Here is a 17,690-nt window from a genome sequence, read left to right on the forward strand (position 1 = left end):
GCAGGAACGTGAAGCTAACCATTCACCTCCAACTAATGCCGAGATCAAGAAAATGTGGATCTACACATCCATTTTGCCATACACCTTCATGGCGTAGTGTTAAATTACGTAAGCACAGGGGCGAGTTTACCTTATATGACTCATTACCTACCAGGTTGGTACAGCGGTAACAGAGGTGCTGGATTTGAATCTCAGTTGGGACTCCAACTATCCTGATTGAGGTATCTCATGATTCCCTGCAATTCCCCCAAGCAAATATTAGTACAGCATTTTGAGTAGGCCACGATCGCTTCCCTCCAATTCCTTTCGACACATTTGCATATAATCTGAAATGAGAGCCTAGTCGAAAGGCTACTACCTACAAACAGACAACAACAAACACAGAATAAACGCACACAGGCATCCACGCCTCTACTGAGTTTCGAACCTACGATCCCAGTGTTCGAGCGGGCGAAGACAGTTCATGCCTTAGGCCATGTGGACATTGTGATGGGCCCTCTAGCTATGTAGGTATAGTTTTCACTGTACTTAACTAATTAAGCTCTACGCCATGAAGGTGTATGGGGAGTGGATATGTAGATCCACATGTTTTTGACCTAAGTACTTGTCGGAGCTGAGTGGTCAGCTTCACGCCCCATCGATTTACCCCCAGGGAAAGGGCCCCCGCACCCATTGGATAGGAGGTTGGGTGAACCCCAGGGCCGGTCTGGGCCGTCTGGACCGGTCTTGACGGATTGGAGAAGAGAAAATTCTTGACTCTACCGGGACTTGAACTATGACCCGTCAGTCGTCCAGCCCGTAGCCAGTCGCTATACCGACTGCGCTATCCCGGCTCCCCCTGTAGCTATATACGGCAACATAAAAGCATATATTAATGCCCCGCGTGTAACTCGAACCCCAAATGCGAGTGTGTACGCAGACCATAAGCACTTTAGTTCGCTGGGCCACTGTGATCGGCAGAATTTATTCTCAGATCATGCTGGTTCCATTTCAGGCGTAATATTGACGTAATTAAACGAAATGAGTTTTGGAATAAGAATTCCAATAGCATCAATTGATTTACTGCAGTAGTTGGGCATCGATTCAACAGCCATGGCTGCCCTACATATTGGTCATAGAAGAGAGTAAATTTTATAATATCGTCGATCGTTCTCTGCTAGGTCCGCGCGGAGATCAGAAACTTTGCTGTTCTTCCGTATTAGTTACACAGACAGCCTGCCCGATTTCGTTCAAACTCGGCTTGGTAAACCTAAACTGATTTTTTGCTTAGATATTCTCACTTCGGGTTTCGAAGAAAACAAAAAAATTTTGCACCAATGTACGACTTACCTTACCAAAGCTGCCTTTTCCAATCGCTCTTAAGATCTGGAAGTGATCGAAGTTAACTGAAAAGATATTAAGCACGTTGTTACTATAGCTTGTAAAGGCAAATATAAGTAAACAAACAAGGGCTTGAAGAGAAAATAAAGAGAGAGCTGACTGGTTATTCTAATCATGTAGAAGTACTCTAGCAACGGAAAGTTTGTCTACCCTCTCTTTTTACCCCCCACTTTCTCATTAACGCCTTGTAGAAATGTAGAGCCTATAGGGGTAGCACCTGTTGGTCCCCGCAGGGGGCAAAGCAGCCCTTAAAGTGGATGAAGTACAGTTCAACATACAGAGTTCGGTACATCCACAGAACAGCTACCTCGTAAGGTTATTATTGTCCTTGTTTGAGAGTCGGGATAGCGTAGTCGGTATCGCGACTGGCCACGGACTTGACGACCGCGGGGTCGGAGTTCGAATCTCACTAAATTTAAGAATTTTTCTTTTCTCCGTGTCGTCCAGACAGGTTCCGGGGCCCACCCAGTCTGCTGTCCAGTGGGTATCGGTGGCTCTTTCCCCAGGGGTAAAGTGGCCGGGACGTGAAGCTGACCACTCACGTCCATCTAGTGCCGACGTTAAGGATGATGGAGCTACACCACAATTCTCCCAATATGCGTTCATGGCGTGGTGCTTAATTACAGAATAGAGAAGAAGGGTAACTGTACCTTTTCACCTTCTAAGTAGTTTCGAAGTTAGTGATTAAAATATTTTGTGTTGTTTCTTTTACTTCTTTCTTACAAGTCTTAGCAGTTAAGTGGAACACTAAATAGGCTTTCATGAATCGTTTAATGTTAAGCCAGGCCTCTCATACAAGTCCATGTTTCCTATGTGATTTTATGCCTTAAGGTCTCACAATTGTATTTATAATTTTCCGCATGTATGCTACATATCCAACCCATCTCATTCTGTATATATAAGATTTAGTGAATTTTATTAAGATCTTCGTCATGTAAATTCTTTTATAAACCAATCAACACAAGGAAACCACGTTGCGATTTTATAGGTTGTGACACCGTGTAGAGTATTTGGTTATCAACATTTCGGAAGACGGAGACAGTAAGTTAATCCGAAACTTGGTAACCACCCACCACTACAAAGTATCACAACCCAGACGACCAAAATTTAAATCACTGTCACCGCGAGATATTCAAATCTCAATACAATAGACATAAAATTAAAGTTAGAAGGCTAATGGCCTTTCCTCATTGGTGGTTAACAATGTCTCGGAGGAACCTAATGCCTCCATCTTCAGGGTAAAGCAGCAGATTAATCCGAAACGCTGGTAACCACCTAAGGCTATACTCTTTGATAACACATAACAAAACTTACAACTTTGCCCATAGTGCGTACCTCAGAACTGATTATAACAAATACAATTGCTGTAACAATCAAAATTAATATAAAAACATCACTGACCTTCCTCATCCAATGAACTTTCAATGCCGCGTGTAGACTGGTTGACTCCCATGATTTGTCTACCAGTTACTGTGAAAGCTAATGTGTACAGCACAAGACACAACGAACTGAGTTTCTCATTTCTAACACACCTCCGTAACGCAAAATAAATTATATCTAAAATAACACATTCAGATCATAACCTCTGTTTGTTATAAGCAAGCCGGCTTCACCCCTTCGCACTTCATAACGATGAGAATTTCTCCGCGTGATTTTACTGTGCAAGTAGCCATTCATGTACTGACAGGGTGTGACAACAACACGTGACCCCACAACCAACCACTCCTTGCCCCTTCTCTGGGACGACTGTACGATTTGACGGATTTGACTGCCTTCCTTCTGTACGCCATTCTGGGCGAGAGGCGACGGAATGCGCATGCGTCACCATTCATCGTATCTCCAGATTCACCAAGTGCTGTAACAAGATTTAGGCAGTTTGAGGCTGTTCTTTATTTTACACGGTAAGACTGACTCCTGCCCCTCCTGCCATAGCAGTCGATCGAAGTGACCCCGCGGACTAAGGCATGAACTAGGGCCGCGCATTGTTCAAGCGGTTAGTCGCTGGCGTCCCGGGTTCTATCCCGGGTCTGGTCAAGTCAGATTTGTGGTGGACAAAGTGGCGCTGGGGCAGGTTTTCTCCGAGTACTTCGGTTTCACCTGCCAATCTTCATTCCACCAATTGCTCTACAATCACCCTCACCTATCATCTGGAGCTAGTACAATAGGCCAGAAGTGGCCGCAGTACAAGGGACTTAGTCCCACCCCACTAACATAAAAAAAAAAGACATGAACTGTTTTTGCTCGCTGAAACACTGGGATCATAGGTTTGAATCCCACTTGAAGCATGGATATCTGTGTGCGTTTATTCTGTGTTTATGTTGTCCTGTTGTGCAGGTAGCGGTTTTGCGACTTGCTGATCCCCGTCTAAGAGGTCCTGCCGACTGTGTAAAAGATTAAGAAACTGAAAATTCGGCCATGGCCCAACAAAGGGCCATAGAGCCATAGATAGGTATATAGATGGAACAAAAAACAAACTCCGTACCCTGTAGTCCGCAAGCGGACTATACATACCGAGGGACCGCCGCTTGTCGGCGAAGTTAGTGCCAACTTTAGCGGATAGAAATTTTCGCGTGGTCAGCGGAACGGATCCCCACGGCCGTTAATTTCGGTTTCCTAGACCGGAACATAGATAGAATTGTGGTACAATTATGACCACGTGTCTTTGTATCACACAGTCAACATGTGTCGCACATAATATCTCTTCAACCAATTGATGGGCTTTCGAGAAACTTACCTTATTTCTTGTAAGATTTGAGGCTTTCACGGCGGTGACTATGAAGAAAGCAGTCTTCTGGGATTTTGCACCGTGTATATGTGGTGTTAACCGACGTTTCGGAGGAACGTATCGCCTCCATCTTCAGGGTAGAAGAAAAAATATATAAGAAATCTGCAAGCAAAGAGACCGTGAGAAACGTCGGTTAACACCACATATACACGGTGCAAAATCCCAGAAGACTGCTTTCTTCATTACCTTATTTCTTGTTCATTTAACGATGAAGTCGGTATATTACAGTACACCCGGGGTTCTTACATTCCGCTATATCGTGACCTTATAATAATGAGACGTGATAATATATAAATTCACGCGACTCATGTGTCTTCCTGTCAGAGAAAAGTGCAGTTCTGTGCATTTGTTATTGGCCTTGTCAGACTGTACTGTGACAGCAGGAGCGTAAATAGCTGCACGACCTCTAAACTAACAGTAAGCTAAAAAATGTTCCTGTACAGTCATAACAAAAATTCGCGTATTTTTTTTACACTTCATTAAATCTTAAAAACTACAGGGCAGAAGTCCGCAACATCTATAGGTCGCATTTCTCATTTGTTATAACTGTGTTAAGATTTTAGGTGTGTGTGTGTGTGTGTGTGAAATATAAGGTAAAATCGTCCATGTGCTTAACTAATTAAGCACTCCGCCACGAAGTCGTAGGGGGCAGTGGATGTATAAACTAACGTTTTCTTGACGTCAGTACTAGTCGGATGTGAGTGGTCAGCTTGACGCCCCGGCCGCTTTACCACCGGGGAAAGAGCCCCCGGTACGCATTGAATGAGAGGCTGAGTGGGCCCCAGAGCCGGTCTGGACTCGATGGAGAAGTGAAAATTCTTGATCCTATCAAGACTCAAACTCCGACCCCTCGGTCGTCCAGCCCTGTAGCTAGTCGCTATACCGACTTAGCCATCCCGGCTCTTATATATATATACTATTGCAAATTTTGAAAAGATAGTTGAAGTATGTATTATATAATTATTAAGTTTCAGTTCTTGCTAATAATTTTCGAGGGGTTTACAACGATAGGTCGTGCCGGAATGTCTCCCTCACAACGCGAAAGAAATAACAAATGTTGCCGAATGATACTCGTAAATAAACGACGAAGTTTATTCAAATTTATCGTTTTTTGCTGAATAATTAAATATGTATTTATTTTAAATTGTTAGTAATATCACTCTTCTTCCACTTCCCTCCCCACATATACGAATTCCGGCCATTTTCTTTCCAGAAACTTCGAGAAAACGGTCCTTAGAGTTCCTATTTTTTATTCAGTCCCTTCTCATTTAGAATAACTCGGTGGCAATTCCATGCCTTGCAATTATAGTCTGCCACAAGCATGATGGAACTGAAGCGAAAATAGACAAACGCACGTAGCCCCTTACCATGCGAAGCTGTGGGCCTGAGGTTTATCACCAACACAAACAGTTGTATAAGCAGTTGTGCCTGAAAGCAACCGGAAGGAAGGAGAGGTGTATCACAATAGTGTCGTCACTACAAGGCTTCCGGGTCATGTGACGGCACTTTGTGCGAAATGAGCCCTTGAAATGTATTGTACGTGTAATACGGGACACAGTTCTAGTCTAGGCGAATTTACCGACGCAGTGACTACAGAGGTGCAACACCAAGCTTGTTATGTCCTAGGCACGGCATGTGATTCCGGTTTTCGTGATAACCTTCGGTCCTTCCAGACGAATTTTTGGATAGCGTTTTAAAAGAAACACTAAGCCGGGATAGCGACAGGCTACGGGCTGGACGACCGGAGTTCGATTTCCGGCAGGGGCAACAGACTTTACTCCACAGCGTCGAGACCGGCTCAGGGTCTCAACGAACCTATCCAATAGGTACTGGATCTCTTTCCACCGGGGTTAAAGTGGCCGGGGCGTGAATCTGATCACTCACCTCAGTCTAGTGCCGAGGCTAGAGGTTAGTGGAGTTGCACATCCGCTCCCCCATACGTCTTCTTGGCGTAGTGCTTAATTAGTTAAGCATAAGGACAACTTCACCTATAATTTTTCTCAGGGATAAAGCGACAGCTTAATCGTCTGCTCTCTCTCTCTAGTTACGAGGTAAGAATCCGTCATCCCCCCCCCCTCAAATCTGCATGGTGTGGGGCATAATTAAGTATAAGAGCGGGATTCGAACCCGCGACACAAACATGCCCATGCGCAGGGACCGAAAATTTATGATCTTTAAGATAACGTCGCTTCTGTATCTAACATCCAGCTCGTAGATCTCCATACATTCTATACCTCGTTATTGATTGGAGATGGTCAACAGCTGTTCTACCCTCCGGAAAAGGAACTCCTCTGCACAGGAAGCTGGGTGTGTCCGAGATCCGCGTTGGACCCAGCGGTGGAGCCAGTTTAACCGATTATCTCGCCTCAAAGACTGCGGTCTGGTTTTAAAATGAACGCTCCTACTGATTGTGTAGTCATTTGTTATGTTCCCACCCGCACCTCCTGAAGGGTCCTGGAACCTTCCAGAGGTCCAGCAAAAGATTGCCAAGTAGTGGCTGCAAGAGCGTGAAGCTGAACTCTCATTTCCAGCTAACATCAAATTCTGAGAATGTACGCTTTGCCACTGTGACTTCCACATGCCCTGATGTTCTACAGAAGAGGCGTGTTTATTTATTTATTTATTTACTTCAAGAACCTCACTGGATGAGTCGGTACAGTGATTAGGTAACGGGCCAGACGACAAGAGAACTATGTCTCGATTTCTTCTCAACAATGTCCACACTTGCTATGGGACGCATCCAATCTCCTGTTCATTTGGCAGGCCTACCGGGAGCTGTTCTCCCTCGGGGTTAAAGCAGCCAAGAAGTGAAGCAGACCGCTGACTTCCACCTAGTGTTGAGGTTAGGCGCTATGCCTCAACTCCCGCATACGTCTCCATGGCGTGGTGCTTAAGTACAGGGACAAACAACTTTACTTACATATTTGTTGTTTATTTAATGGCGCTCAAAAAGATCAACTCATACAGCGTCGACTAATAAGTTAATTAGTTGAAAATTAATTGGAAGGGATGTGGAATGAACCTGCTGTGAAATAATGTGAGATTCTACATCTGGATTTGCTTGGAGGAAGTGAAAAAACACAAGGCAAATCTTAGTTAGGACAGGTGGTGTCTGGCCCAAGATTTGAACCAGGCACCTCCGGTATCACGCGACCGTGACGATTTGAGGTGTGCATTGCTGTACTGTATCTGATTTGTATTCGTGATTTGCACGGTTCGAATCTTGGCTAAGGGACAAGTTGTCACAAAAGCGAGACGTGGGGTTCTTACGGAGGTGAGTATGGCGCTTAATTTCTTATGGAATTTGACAGCATGTAGTCCGTTAGATATGTATCAACGTTTCGGAGCAGCGTGCTGCCTTTATCTTCAGGGTAGAAAAGTGAAGTTTCTCAGGGGAAATTATTTTCAATCACGTCGTCGAACATTGTTCGATATCCGTCTACATGTACAGTTTATTGTAGTTCATCCATTTCATGTGACGTACAACCTCTGCAGTTCATACAGAGTAATCAAACTATCTAAAACCAATCTTTTTCTGCTTTCAAATTGCAATAAAATCCGCTGCCGTGATTCTAAAATTTTGACAAATATTGTTGTCTGTTTCCTACCCAAAAGAAATTCAGTTACATTCGTCCCCCTGTTACAGAAATATATTATGTTTTTCAAATCCCCACCACCGGCTGGCCCTGTAGTTATGTCAATTTTTTTCTGCGAAATGTGTTTGAACTTAAAGGGAAATCTGGCATTTCTTTTTATGTTATAGTAAAATGCGTACATTTGTGGGGAGTTCAGGTACGGAATTAAATTATTTTTTCGCTCTCCATGTCACCAATAGGCTGTGTATTTCACAGCCTGATTTAAAAATTAAACACTTTTTATATGGGCTCTTGTACGTAATTACACATAACGCTTAATATTTTTTCACACACACAGCAAGCGGAAGGTATAAGGTTCCACTCCTAAACTCTCCCATCCTGTTGGGCAGAAACAAAGAACAAATAGGAGAACGTAAAGGTCTGGAATATACTCAGCAGCAAATTCCTTATCTTTGTCGCTATTTACATCCATAACCTTCGCCTCATCCACGTTTCCGGCAGCTCGAGTGTATGTGATTCTAACAGGACTGTACTTTTCCATCGAGGAAACAGGCATGGAAAGGTTCAGTAAATGGTTGGATGCGAATCAATTAACCAGCTGTGCTTAAGGCCGATTTTCCCACCTCGTTTCTGACGAATGTGGACCTTCTTGGAAACTAAGGTTGCTGTGAAAAGAACTTCGAATCATCTGGTTGGGTTCATCTTCAAGGGGAGAAAAAAGTTTGTCAAATGTATAGTGGCTCTGAGAAATTGTAAAACAAATAACCAATTTTCCTCATCACAGTTTAACGCCTAGAATTGTTGTATATTTGAACAACAAACCCGGCATACAACATGTAATAAGGTACGTGGTTAAATAAGTATCCTCAGTAATGAAATCTATCAATTAAATGACACCACATACGTTAAAGTTTTAAATTATGAAGGAAGAAAACGTGACATGCATATAATCACTACTATCCTGAGTAATTTTGGAAGCTCTAAATTTAGTTCTTCTGTTCCATCAGATGCCATATATTGACTTTTTTGATTATCGCTACATCTAGCGTGGCATCTATTAACTACCTCATTATAAATACTTTCTCTGTAAAAGGCATGGAGATCTTATGTTTGTCAAAAATATAAATCCAGGACCGAAAATATCGAAATATGAGCAAAGATATTTCATATATAATACCAAACTCCTAGAACCCTAAACTTGAGCAGAAAGTGTTATGGATCTTGTCTTTAATATTGTACTACTGTTTACTGAGAAACATTTATTGAAAGAAATAGCAATATTTGTAGGCTAATAACAACTAAAGTAAGAATACATTCCACTTATACCTTCTATACCAGAGGAGTCAAACACAGTTTGAAGTTGGGATGCATTTATAACCAAAATTATATAACAGACATAATTTGAGAAATGTTCAGATCCTTGTTATTGTTACATGCATATTCTTTCCAATGAAAATTTGATATAAATAACTACTTTAAAATTCTAAACACATTCCCTTCAATTTATGTCTTGCAGAATTTGGAATCCAAGTTCAGTTGAATGGTGGCATCTTCAACCCCAGGCCTGTTGAGGCGTCTCCTTCCATATGCTGTGTTCCTGACAGCTTTCTCTGTAGTCATGATGGTGCTTCTGATGGCCACAGACATACGCGGTACTTCTAGTTATAGAGTGATGTATTAATCATAGTTGTTTCTGCCTCATGTTGCCACTAATCATAAATCTTGTTCATCACAGAGTATGTCAGTCTGAAGTCACTGATCATTTAATGATGTTATGCCAGTTTCAGCAATGATGCAGCATTCAATGAAGAGAGAGGATGATTACTCAGCGTTGTTTGTAGGCTAATAAAACTTGTCTTCAGAGGTTAGGTAGCATTAAATGATATGGATGTACTGGAGACTAGAAAGGAAATGAACCAATTCATTCACAATTCTTCATATACAGTTTATAAAACATCATTAAATCATTATCATTATCAATATCAATTTAAAGAATTAGGCCGAAGGCCAACACTAGCCTAAATAGATTCTGAAAGGTTCTGACGATGGTGGATGACACACAGAATTACTGGGTTCTTGGACTTTTTCCATCGTCCAGAATTCTAGGTAACAGAGGACACGACGTTTAGGAAACTGGATCTGTTTCCATCTTCAAATGAGAAAGGAAGACACCTACTCAGTTGGGCCCCTTAGAAAGAGCTGATCTCAATCACTGGATGAGACTGATTGAGATTAGCTCTTTCTAAGGGTCCCAACTGAGTAGATGTTGTCCTTTCTCACCTGAAGACGGAAACAGATCCAGTTTCTGAAATGTCGTGTCCTCTATTACCTAGAATTCCAGACAATGGAAAATATCCAAGAACCAAGTAATACTAGCCTAAATGTTGTTCCTGGTGACTAGAAATTTAAGCATTATTAAATAAACCAAAAATCCATAGATTCCCATACATTTTACCATTTCCTTACAGCCAGCACTTTGACATATAGGGCTGTTTGATAGTTTTATGAAACCTCTTCCCATAGCACCAAGACGACGAGCCTTTAACATGACAGATCTGGATTTTCGAAATGTGGCCCAAGATGACCCTCAGTTCATTACCTACATTCGAGCGGTACATCTCCATTTGCCTTCGTCATCACCTGGAATGAGAAACTCCTCCGTAGACCCACCACCACAGACAAAAGTTGTGGCCAAACTTCTCCAGTTTAAGGTACAGTTGCTTTATCTGCAGTCATAACTTAAATATATGCCCAAATCATGTAAAATAAATGACAAGTTCACAATTAGTGGACTGGAAATTACATAGTTTTATGGTACCATGTACCATGGCTTCTGGGGCCAACCTGGCCTCCTGTATCTTGGGAAACAGCCTTAAGTACTCAAGAACAGAAGGCTGAATGGACCCCAAGGGTAATTCTGGGCATAGTATAGAGAGAAATCCCCACTTCAAGAGAAAATAAAATCCTGGTTCACCAATCATTTTGGTGATTCTGCCATTTCTGTACTGATTTAATGCTTTCAGAAAGGTGGTATATTTGTTGAAGCTGGGGCATATCGACACAACCGATCATCTGACACTGAATGGCTTGAAAGGGAGTTGAACTGGCATGGTCTGTTGATTCAACCCGATCCAAAGGATTATCTTATTCTCCGGTCCTATAACAGGGTTGGAGCTCACTGCATACATGCTTGCCTTAGTCCAACACCATATCCCAAAGAGGTTTGTATTACTAATCTGGCATGTCAGATATTTAAGGTCCATGTAACAAGAAAGTAGGTCTGTCCATTATAGGTAAGTAAGATTTAAACTGTTTCCTAAAATATGGACTTCATTTAATGTAAGTTTCTGCATATAGACTTGCAAAATAGAAATAAATGCTTAAAAATGAAGTTTTTGTTTCAGGAGTTCTGCAAAAATATTTTATTACAAAAAGGGTTCCACAAAAATATTTTCTTACAAACACACTCGGTACTTGCCTAGAGATACTGTGGATACCCCTGAGAAAACTTACTTTTCTACCCTGAAGATAAAGGCAGCACATTGCTCTGAAACGTTGATACATATCTAACAGACTACATGCTGTTAAATCCCATAAGAAATTTACACCAGTAAAAACTTAAGAGAAAACTACACTACATAATGCATGCAGTTTGTGCCCATTTCCTGAATATGCAAATGGACTTACCTTTTATTTTATCTCATAACTTCTGAATTATTGTAGTGAACTGAATCTGTAATGAGTATTTAACCAATCATCATGCCTAATGGATTAGGATGGTTGTAGTAAAATTTGGATAAACTCCCTCTGCTTTGTTTAATATATAAAAGACATTTGTATTATCTTGTATTGTTGCATCCTGTTTGTGATGTATACACATAAAAATGAGTTTTTTTTCTGTTACACAAACGTAACTGTTTGTATTAACCAATATGATGGAGTCTGGATGCAATGAAATTAAATAGCATGATTAGAACAACAAATTATTTTAATTAATTATTTTAAGCCTGAAACTCTTCTAAATAATAGCTATGAATTCAGTTCCTACCTCACAGGAAACATACTTTATCTCCATTGCAAAGAGCAACTGGTTAGTGAAGTAATCATTGTTTATTGCATATTACAAACCATGTAAATATTCTATGGGTAAAGTGCAAAGTTTCTGAACATTAAAGAAGTCGGTACATACAGTAACCACTGTGCTTGAATATTAATTATCCAATCAATCAATACAACAGTAATAAGCTAGATGAAGTTAGAAGGTAATATTGTGTCATAAAATAATAAACAAGCAATAAAAACAGATGTTTAAAAGAGTTTTAGAAATGTCAGAAAAGGTCCTTTTATTCATGTTATGTATGCCTTTTTTTTTAGGTCACATTTCGTGAAGCTGTGGAAGGTCCAGACAGGAATCAGGAATACGTATTTACACGGGTCAAATGCTTCCCACTCTTTTCTCTTCTTTTGGCCATCAATGCAACTGCTTTCAACTACCTCAGTCTTGATGCAGAAGGGGCAGAAATACAGGTACTAAAACTGACTGACTGGTTTAAAATTTACTAAGCACATCAAATGTATGAAACCCAAACTTATATTAACATAACATAAAGTGAGGCAGTGGCATTTCCTCCACACCAGATGTACTGTAACTGCCATGACTTGGTTCCTTGAATTAGGTAGTGCAATTTCCTCAACACCAGATGTACTGTAACTGCCATGACTTGGTTCCTTGAATTAGGTAGTGGCATTTCCTCAACACCAGATGTAATGGTTATACCACCATGACTCGGTTTCTTGAATTAGGTAGGGGCATTTCCTTCACACCAGATGTAATGGTTATACCGCTGTGGAACGGTTTTTTGAATTAGGTAGCAGCATTTTCTCCACACCAGATGTAATGGTTATATCACCATGACTTAGTCTCTTCAATTAAGTGGTATTTGCTCCACACCAGAGGTATTGGTTATATAGGAATAATGCAATCTCTTAAATTACCAGTTGCAGTAATTATACTGCCACCACATGGGTGTCAGAAATACCGCATGAAGGTTAAGTGGGCTTCTCGAGATGTGTTCCTCCCCGTGCACTTTCCATTGTATCTAGAAATATTAATCACTCTCATTATCCTGTCTCGGGCATTGTCTTAATGAGACAGTCCATTTTCTTCATCGTGTAGGCACTGTGATATACTTTTGGGTGGACCTTTATCCCATGCTTAATTTCATGACTGCAGGTGCTGAAAACCATTCCAGCTGACAGAGTTCAGGTTGATGTTATTGGAGTGGCCAGGGGTGAAGAGGACAAAGACCCTGGAGCATCCAGAGCACTGCTAGATTTTATGGCAAGTCGCAAATATGGCCTTGTTCACAAATTCAGACATATGTACCTGTTCACATCTGACAATTTCATAACCTAATATGCCAGTAATTAATGCATATTTTGTTAGTTAATATTTCGGGATTATGGGTTAGGAAAGTCCTGCTCTCATATATATAATAATCGCATTATTCTAAATTATCATCTGAGCAAAAAGTAAACATGACACCAGAAAACTAGAGCAAGAATTGGGAATACATTCTTTCAATAGAATTATAAATTATGAATCTCAGTACAAGACAGAGTAGTGAAATGGATTTATCCTGCCTTCTAACAAACAGTTGTTTCACAGAAATAAACTGTATTTACATTACTTTAATGTTGATAAAATTATTATTTTTGTTATAAAATGTATTCATTCATATTACTTTGTTCTTTACCATAAGCAATATTTATTCCACAATAAGTGTCATATTTGTCATTGTATAAGACATGTTTCATTTCCCTCAGAAATGCTCCGAAAATCCTTAGATATCTTTTACTCTGAAGGTCTGTGACGTTTTATATTCTGTATATCAGCAGCCGTGAATCCTTGTCACAGTTTTAAAAAATCACAACATTTGTTGGGAAGGAAATGTATCTTATACACTGACAAGTGTGGTTTTTCATTTATTATTATTATTATTATTATTATTATTATTATAGGGCTGTTAACTAATGAAGCAAACTGTACATGTGAAAAACATCTGTTCTGTTCTTCTTCTGCAGCAGCACTTAGAATTCAAGGGCATGTACAGTCTGGTTCAGTAGCCAAAAATAACCCTACCATACATTACCTTCAGTAAGACAGAAATGAAAACGCAGTGTTTCAGAAGGTTAAGTAATCCTCAAATTATATATTCCTTATAAATATCTGGGAGAAAGCAATCTATTTAGAAAGTTATTACATTAATGCCCTTTCTATACATAAATTAAAGGTTATATTTAGACCCTTGTAAATGGATTAGTAATGTTTTTTTATTTTTTTACTCTTTTTGCACAAATTACCTTGAACTAAATGCGTTATTTGGAGGTTGTATGTGATCACATATTATATATTCAAAATTCCTGAATTGATTCCAGTGACATACAGTATTTGGGGGTACAGAAGAACCTCCATAATGTTCCTTAAGAGTTTCCTGCCATTTAATGTTCAATTACAATAATCTCAGGGTTACATTTCCTCCATTTCAGGATTTTCCTCAGCTTAGTGTTCAAATCCACTGTTCTGCAAAGTAACCTTAAATGGGTTTCACTTTATATGGTAAATGTGTTCTTACTTAGTTACTCCTTGGTTCTATAGTCCTCTTAAGAACATGTTCCCTAATTACAAGAGACGGTTGTTCCTTCAGTCCAACATCCATCAGTAGATTTCTCAACATACATTGTTTTCAGAGGTAAGGTTACTTTCACTCATTCCTGCAACCTGGAAGACCAGGGGCCCCTATCCTTCAACCTATTCAGAACGTGTATCTCTACCAAGAATTTATGCCCACACTAGTGTAGCTCTCCAGGTGATCAGCACATGTAATCCTCCCAATCTCATTAAGGTAGTAGTCCAGGAGAAGGAATAAATGTATTTAGTCGAGCTTAATTTCAGTGTGGGAGCCACAATAGCTCAGTCAGTACAGCAACTAGACTATGGGCTGGATGGCTGAGGAGTTGGGTTTCGACTCCCGGTAGAGACAAGAGATTCTTCTATGCTCCATAACATCCAGACCAATTCTGGGGCCCACCCAGCCTCTAATACAATGTGTATTGGGTTTGTTCTCCTGGGGTGAGTCTGACAACTGTCCTCCATTTAGTGGTCACGAATGGTGGAACTATACCTCCACTCCCACATACATCATCATGGTGTCATGGTTAATGAATTAATTAAGCCCAGGGATAACTTTACGTTAATTTTGATTTGGTGGGAAACATATGAAATTAACAACATTAAATTTAATATTTCCACAGCAGCAGAAATTTTGATTGTGGTCTTCTGGGTTATGACATTGTATGGTCTCCTGCAAGGTTACCAGCATTTCAGAGTAACTGAAGGCATTACCCAGATGATGCAAGCTCCTGTGTATCATGACTTTTATTTCCAATTGGGACATCCATATTCAGAGATACCTATATATGTGACACCTCGCCATGCCCTAACAAATGAATGTTTTAACTACCGACTTGGATTCAGGAGGTGCCTAGTTTGAACCACAGCCAGGTTACTGACTGTCTTCAATGATATTTTCTCAACACTTTGTGGACCGGCAATTTAAATATTTAAATCACCCTATGGACCGGCATTTTTAAACCTACTACCCTAACTTGTGCACTGTTCACTTTAAAAATTAATATAAAGTCTCCTAATTTTATGAACTAAAAGTTTTGGAGAACACTTACCAATGCTCCTAGAAGTGCTTGAGAGTGTGATATTTCTGGAAACATTCCCCTTTGTGCAGTGGCATTACACAGAACTTGAAAATGTAGGCAGTCATACTCCTTTTTCTGTGAACTGTGCACACACGACATTGCCTAGAAGTATGCTTCACCTTGGAATGTTCACTCTTCACAATTTTCATGAGGGTATGTTTCTGCATATCACCCGAGAGTCGCCCAGGGGGGTCCGCATGAGGCCTGCGAGGGGTGGGAGTTGATGGTCCTGGTCGCACTAAGTCTGTGTCTGACTCTCGTTCTGCCGCCACCGTCTGGTCTGTAGCCTGGACCTTTGCCACATTCATCAGAAATGCTTTGTATTTCAATTTCGAATCGGGGTTTAGATTTCTGTAAACCACAATGAATTGAAAATGGCACAATTTATAAGCCACAAGGCAACTTTCTTTGTCCACTTTATTGTTTTCCTAGGAAGAGAATAATAGGCCAAGTATTGATCGGCTGTACCAACTCCCTTCATGAACATATACTCAGATATACAAATAGGCTTCTTTACTTGGCCATGTCTCCTTTGAACATCAACCATGCTCGAATTATGAATTGTGGAAATCATATTCACAACACGAGTATCTCTATCTCCAAGAAACAGTTCTGGTACTTCAGACACTTGCGTTGAGTCGGATGGAATTTGTTTCACCCCTGGATTTCCAGTAAACTGTCCCAAAGTAGGCGTTTTGTCTACTTTTCCCCATGTGGCTGTACCCACAATTTTACTACCGGCACTTCTACCTGCACTTTCGTCGGAGCTACTTTCACTTTTATTGTCTGTGGCCACAATTGTTTGTTGAGCCCTGTCACTGCCACTGTCTCACTTTCACTACTACTCTCAGAAGGAACGTCAGATATTTCCATTTCTCTGAGATATCGCTTCGTCTTCAACTGCTTCTGTCCTTGATTCATATTGCACTAACTTCCTGCCTGGTACATAACAGCTTGAACGGTCAAAGATTATTTTCCTTTGGAGGGGGCACCAAAACAGCGAGGTCAAGTTATGCCTACTAGGCCAACATTCCGGAGTAATATTACGCAGTAGTCATTCATTTGGGTGGCGCCAGAGAAAGGTATAGTGTGTTACAACCTAACACGTCCTAAAATCATGTTATCATGCAACCGGTCCGCCACGTTTAAAAGCCAAAAGCATGATATCATGCGACCGGTCCTCAATGTGTTAAGTCCCTCCAGATATGTTGGGATAATATCTTAAATTATGCCATGACCCATCCCTTCCACATTCTTTCCAATTCACCCTTTTCCCATCATTCAACTATAGCTGTAGTCTGAATTATTTAGTATTGTTAAATAAATTGCAAATAAATAAAATAAAATACAGTATTACTGCTAGACTAACTTGCCTGGTATAGATTAAGGGAAACATTTCTGTGTTATTGCTGGAGATATGTGCCACATTTGTGATCACATGTGGTGTATATAATTAAGAAGGTTGAGAACAAAGTGTATAAACCAAGCAGTACCAGAGTCCATCCGTCCATATAACATTCCCATGCAAAAAATGAAGAAACTGATATTTTAGACTCATGTTCCCTGATTCATGTTACTACAGAAAGACTGACCTGTACATTACACTTGTAATTTAATACAATATTTATATAAAATTACGAATTATTCTCTTGTAATTATAGAATTTAGTGTGTATCAGTTTTCATTTCTAGACAATATATAGTGAATAATTTAACTAAATCAATAACCCTTCACTCTTCCATTACAGTATTTGCATTACTGCAAAGACACAAGTAGTTTGCTAATTTCTCTGAAGTGGTGAACAGTTTTTTTCTTGAGCCTCTCAAACATCAAATATATCCAGGTTATAAGAGCCAGAACTTTTATGCAAGATGTGTTCTGCATAACATGGAAAGGGTTACAAATAGAACTAAGAATGAGAAATGCTAAGATTAATAATGTAAAATTTTACATTTGTATGGAAGGGGCTTGCAAAGATTTGAGCTTACTTTCATGAAAACTCCATATAGCAATAAATTATATTTACTTGCAATAACTGGTTTGCTTCCACAGATGTGTGGAACATAACTGCAGTAGCCCAAGCACAGTCACGGATTTATTCAGGCTTAATATATTCTGGGGTTAGGTGATGTACCACATCACTTCAAAGAAGTCCC

General features: G+C 40.3%; 2 protein-coding genes across 3 annotated transcripts in view; one reads left to right on the forward strand and one right to left on the reverse strand.

Moving 5' to 3' along the window:
- Window positions 1-3,129, reverse strand: part of LOC111873827 (serine/threonine-protein kinase 32B) — an 82,970-nt gene extending 79,841 nt beyond the window's left edge. The window contains exon 1 of the mRNA XM_023868816.2: window positions 2,782-3,129. Within this exon, the coding sequence (XP_023724584.1) occupies window positions 2,782-2,790 (9 nt within the window). The 5' untranslated portion in view covers window positions 2,791-3,129. The remainder of the gene's footprint in view (window positions 1-2,781) is intronic.
- Window positions 3,130-8,137: 5,008 nt separating this feature from the next.
- LOC111873795 (protein Star) lies at window positions 8,138-14,997 on the forward strand. 2 transcript variants are annotated; one of them, XM_023868772.2, is made up of 6 exons: window positions 8,138-8,605; window positions 9,278-9,413; window positions 10,285-10,472; window positions 10,785-10,982; window positions 12,136-12,288; window positions 12,995-14,997. In XM_023868772.2, the coding sequence occupies exons 2-6, from the start codon at window positions 9,302-9,304 to the stop codon at window positions 13,175-13,177; spliced, it is 834 nt and encodes a 277-aa protein (XP_023724540.1). In that variant the 5' UTR covers window positions 8,138-8,605; window positions 9,278-9,301; the 3' UTR covers window positions 13,178-14,997. The 2 variants fall into 2 exon arrangements, with proteins under 2 accessions (XP_023724540.1, XP_033611122.1); XM_033755231.1 differs by lacking the exon at window positions 8,138-8,605 and adding an exon at window positions 8,867-9,064.
- Window positions 14,998-17,690: the final 2,693 nt, after the last annotated feature.

Source organism: Cryptotermes secundus, unplaced genomic scaffold (genome assembly GCF_002891405.2).
Source record: "Cryptotermes secundus unplaced genomic scaffold, Csec_1.0 scaffold215, whole genome shotgun sequence".
NCBI lineage: Eukaryota > Metazoa > Arthropoda > Insecta > Blattodea > Kalotermitidae > Cryptotermes > Cryptotermes secundus.

Coding starts and splice junctions, on each gene's coding strand:
- LOC111873795 (XM_023868772.2), top strand. CDS start 9,302: ATGGTGGCATCTTCAACCCCAGGCCTGTTGAGGCGTCTCCTTCCATAT. Junction 10,473..10,784: donor CCAAACTTCTCCAGTTTAAG/GTACAGTTGCTT, acceptor TAATGCTTTCAG/AAAGGTGGTATATTTGTTGA. Junction 10,983..12,135: donor CAACACCATATCCCAAAGAG/GTTTGTATTACT, acceptor CTTTTTTTTTAG/GTCACATTTCGTGAAGCTGT.